This window comes from Sinocyclocheilus anshuiensis, unplaced genomic scaffold (genome assembly GCF_001515605.1).
Source record: "Sinocyclocheilus anshuiensis isolate Anshui unplaced genomic scaffold, SAMN03320099.WGS_v1.1 scaffold450, whole genome shotgun sequence".
Lineage (NCBI taxonomy): Eukaryota > Metazoa > Chordata > Actinopteri > Cypriniformes > Cyprinidae > Sinocyclocheilus > Sinocyclocheilus anshuiensis.
Genome location: NW_015546056.1, coordinates 43966 through 48333, shown reverse-complemented (window position 1 = coordinate 48333; position 4368 = coordinate 43966). Strand labels below are relative to the sequence as shown.

Sequence of the window (4368 nt, the reverse complement as noted above, 5' to 3'; positions counted from 1 at the left end):
AGTGAGATCTTTCTAAGAAAACTAGTCAACTCTGGTAAGTCAAAACAATATTTGAGGAATAAAATGTTTTAAGTGTTACGTTAAATGCACTTATAATTTTGTAAAGATTGAAAACCTGATCCACTTTGCTTAGGGTGTTGTAGGTATTTAGGCAATGTGCCACGTTTTTTGGAGGGAAGCACAGTTTTTTATTCTCTTGAAGAGTTTGGCTTCAGATGGATCTTATCAGGACATACCTCAAAATGTCTTTTGAATCTATGCCAAGTTGTATATTGGCATGCAACCAGTTTGTGAAACTCTTGCTAGTTTGTTCATCAGTGTTGCTGTGCAGCAACAGCACTTCCTTATACTTCAAACATTATTGCATATCTATATATTGCATTACTGAAAGAAACAAAACTTGTTAAAACAGGGCAATGTAAGGATAAGTTGAGAATTTTCCATAATTGGGTAAGACGCGTTTCCTTCGTGTCATTATGACTCAGACAGAGGAAACTTGCTTTGACACAACTACCGAGCGGTCGCTTCGTTCAAACCAGACCTTGTTTCACACTCTCTGATTACATCTCAAGACACAATCAGCAAAATAGTCAGTTGTCAACTCTGGTAAGTCATGAGAAACTTTTCTTACAGAAATATTTATACAATTTGAACTAACTTAAGAACTCCACTCTAAGTTGGGACATATTTAATGGTGAAATGTGGTTTATGATAACAGGACTGTATTTGCAAGTGCTAAATTAACACTGTGAAGTTGGTCTTGTACATCGATGTTACAGGTTGGGTGACTATGAGAAAGTTATGTTAAACATCACTCCAAAATTGCATAGAACAAATCTGTTTTTCTAAGATCTAACCAAGGATATAATATACCTAAAGAGAGTGCGCATTACCATTTTCATTCATCTTTTCTACATAGAACTCTGTGGTCTGTCAAACACCTCAAATGAGTACCTGTACTTTGTGGAAACAAAATTGAAATGCCCTGACATTAAAAACAGCAAATTTTTTCTCTGATTTTAGAAAGAGAGCTTCCACAAATGACATACCAAGCTATCAGTAAAATTTGCTGTTACACTGCTCTCTGCAAGGAGGAACAAACCTGGTCTTGTTTAGCCCCAAAAATAACAAAACATGACTTTATTTTAATTTGAGCATGATAGAAGGAAAACAATATCTATGAGACCAAAAATGTTTTTTAATTAAAAGTCCTAATTTCAGATCAATTTATTTTAGTATGTAGATGTCAATGAAGTTGACTGTGTAAACAGTATGTAAAACAGTACTACCCCTTTACACAGAAATATTTCAAAATTCTCGGTAGAAATAAGATTGCTTTGGTTTCATGGTCGAAACTGGTCCGCTGTGCAGATATTTGCATGCTATACTTGGGTATACACATTTTCAGTTTCATTACTCGAGAGTCTGGGACCCCATAAATAATTTAGATATTGGTCAGTAGTCAATATTAGATTGGATTCTTATCCTTAGTACATATTTTAACCCCTTTGATATATGAATTAAAGGGGAAAAAATACTAAATGGAACACAAAGAGAAAAGTTGGTTAACGGGATAGTTCACCCAAAAATTAAAATAGTTATAATTTACTCACCCTCAAGTTGATCCAAATCTATATCATTTTCTTTCTTCTGTTAAACACAAAAGAAGATATTCTGAAGAATGTTGGAATGTTAAAAGTGGTGGTAGACACTGACTTCAGTAGTATGGGGAAAAATACTATGGAAGTCATTGGCTACCAGCAACTGACTCCCAACATTCTTCAAAATATCTTTTGTGTTCAACAGAAGAAAGAAATGTATACAGGTTTGTAACAACATGAGGATGAGTAAATGATGACAAAATGTTAATTTTTGGGTGAACTATCCCTTTAAGGAAGTCATGCATGGTGGCTGAGACATCCGTTCTTGAATTGTTAGAAATGTCTTCTAAAAACCTCAACTTTTGTGGATGACATGAATCATTCAGAGAGTTAAAATGCCTGCCTGTTTTGGTGTCAAATTATTTCCACTCTCAGATACTGATGCAACAAAACTTTAGCTTCTACTAGTTTATGAAACTGTTGTTACTCTAAAACAGTTGCTTCAGCATTACACTACGCAGGAAGGCACACTTCCTTGTACACCGCAAACACTGTTGCAACAAGTTTATACGTCTTCCCAATTCTAGTGGAGTGTTGTAACATGAGATAGTTTTAATTTAGTCAATTAGAAATGTCACCAAAGTGAAATGCCTGCTATACATGACGACCACATTCCTGCAGTGACATCTCAATGTTGTTTCTGTTGAAGAACTGTTAACGTGAATCTCTGAACTCTGTTTTCAGAAACTACGCAGCAGCTCTTCCTGTTAAACTACCATGACATCCAATAACAGTTCACATCACTGTGGTACTTCAACTCAGGAACTGGTGGCATCTGTCCTTCCTCCTATACTCATCATTGAGCTGTTACTCGGCCTGCCTGGCAATGTCATGGCACTGTTTGTCTTCAGCAAAACCTTTAGGACTTGGAGGGCCTACTACCATGACATCCAATAACAGTTCACATCACTGTGGTACTTCAACTCAGGAACTGGTGGCATCTGTCCTTCCTCCTATACTCATCATTGAGCTGTTACTCGGCCTGCCTGGCAATGTCATGGCACTGTGTGTCTTCAGCAAAACCTTTAGGACTTGGAGGGCCAACGTTATGTTCCTCTTCAACCTGGTTTTGTCTGACTTTCTGCTTCTCATCAGCTTACCTTTCCGCATCGACAACTTCATAGGTGGCGAGAGTTGGACATTTGGAGACGCCTGGTGTCGGATCAACCTATTCATGCTGTCAGTCAACCGTTCGGCTAGCATTGCCTTCATGAGCGCTGTGGCTGTTGACCGCTACTTTAAAGTGGCCCATCCGCATCACAAAATCAATTACATAAGCACAAAACAAGCAGCAGGGGTTGCCTGCTTCATCTGGGCTGTTGTGATATCCCTGAGAATCCCTTTGCTGGCCAACAAACTTCTGGAGAACACCTCTCTTTGTAGGAGCTTTAGCAACTATGAGAAACCATCACTAGGTATCCAACTGCATTATACCGTGTTTGCCTTAGAGTTCTTTCTGCCTTTACTACTCCTGGTCTTCTGCTCCGTGCGTATTGCATGTATCCTACGTACACGCAAGTTGGACAAGGTCAAGAAAGGGAAAAGGGCTATTCGGACTGTCCTGGTGATCGTTGGGGTTTTTGTCCTTTGCTTCTTTCCCAGCATCAGCACAGGATTGGTGGCACTCTATTTAAAAAAGCTTGGACCTAAGTACTGTGATGCTTACACATTCACCAGTCAGTTGTTTTCTACATCCATAGCCTTCACCTATCTAAACAGCGCTCTGGACCCGGTCATCTACTGCTTCTCCAGCTCTATCTTCCGCAATTATTTGAAAAGAGTTGTCAACCGAACTGGATTCATGGAGCTACAGATGAGCCGACGCGTCAGTATGCCCAGCGGAAGTGACTGAGAGTGGATTGGGGATTGATGAGCATTGGACAGTGTACAAACTGCTTAATATACTTTTATTTTTTCCATTATAGTTTTATTTGTCAAATCTTCTTTTTGATACATATACGAACTATTGTATTTTTTTGTACATATATGTTTTATATTGATGCATTAAAAAGTTTTATAATACATCATGTCATATACATTATTTGACTTAAATGTAGTAACTATATGACAATATATATGCAAAATTATATGCAAATATAATTATAATATCATATTTTATATGCAAAATAAATGTCACAAGAATGATAATAAAAAAATCACATTTTTAGAAGTTTTTTTTTGTTTGTTTTGTTTTTGATGGAATGATCATTGAAGTGTACAGTAAACATTGATATATAGTTATTTTAATATTATTAGTGCAAGAGGACCAGAATGTACCAGCTATGACATCACATTCCTAATTTCTCATTACAGCGTCTTAATTGACATCCATAATGTATTGCAGTAACACCTTTCTGGAGCTCTAGAAGTGAAATGACTTAATTCAATAAATCAATCAATCAATCGATCGATCCATCGTAACACCTTTCTAGAGCTCTAGAAGTGAAATTAATCAATCGATCGATCAGTCAATCAATCCGCAGAACAGCTGTTAACCAAATAAATTCTGGCTGAACAAACTCATGTGTATACATGTTAGATAGCTGACTGAATATTGGAGAAGCTTAAGGTTTAGCAACAAACCTCCTGCGGGCTTCCTTCCCCATAATTAGGTCCCTTGAGCTTTGCCAACTAAACAAAGAGAGTCTTTTACCTTGTCATTAATGATATTAATTAGAAATATCAATATTAAGTAGCATACTAACTA

At 37.1% G+C, this 4368-nt stretch overlaps 1 protein-coding gene across 1 annotated transcript; it reads left to right on the top strand.

The window, feature by feature from the left end:
- Nucleotides 1–511: 511 nt before the first annotated feature.
- LOC107699282 (hydroxycarboxylic acid receptor 2-like) lies at nt 512–3632 on the top strand. Its single transcript, XM_016500494.1, has 3 exons — nt 512–606; nt 2346–2383; nt 2550–3632. The coding sequence occupies exons 2-3, from the start codon at nt 2379–2381 to the stop codon at nt 3511–3513; spliced, it is 969 nt and encodes a 322-aa protein (XP_016355980.1). The 5' UTR covers nt 512–606; nt 2346–2378; the 3' UTR covers nt 3514–3632.
- The last annotated feature ends 736 nt before the right edge of the window (nt 3633–4368 follow it).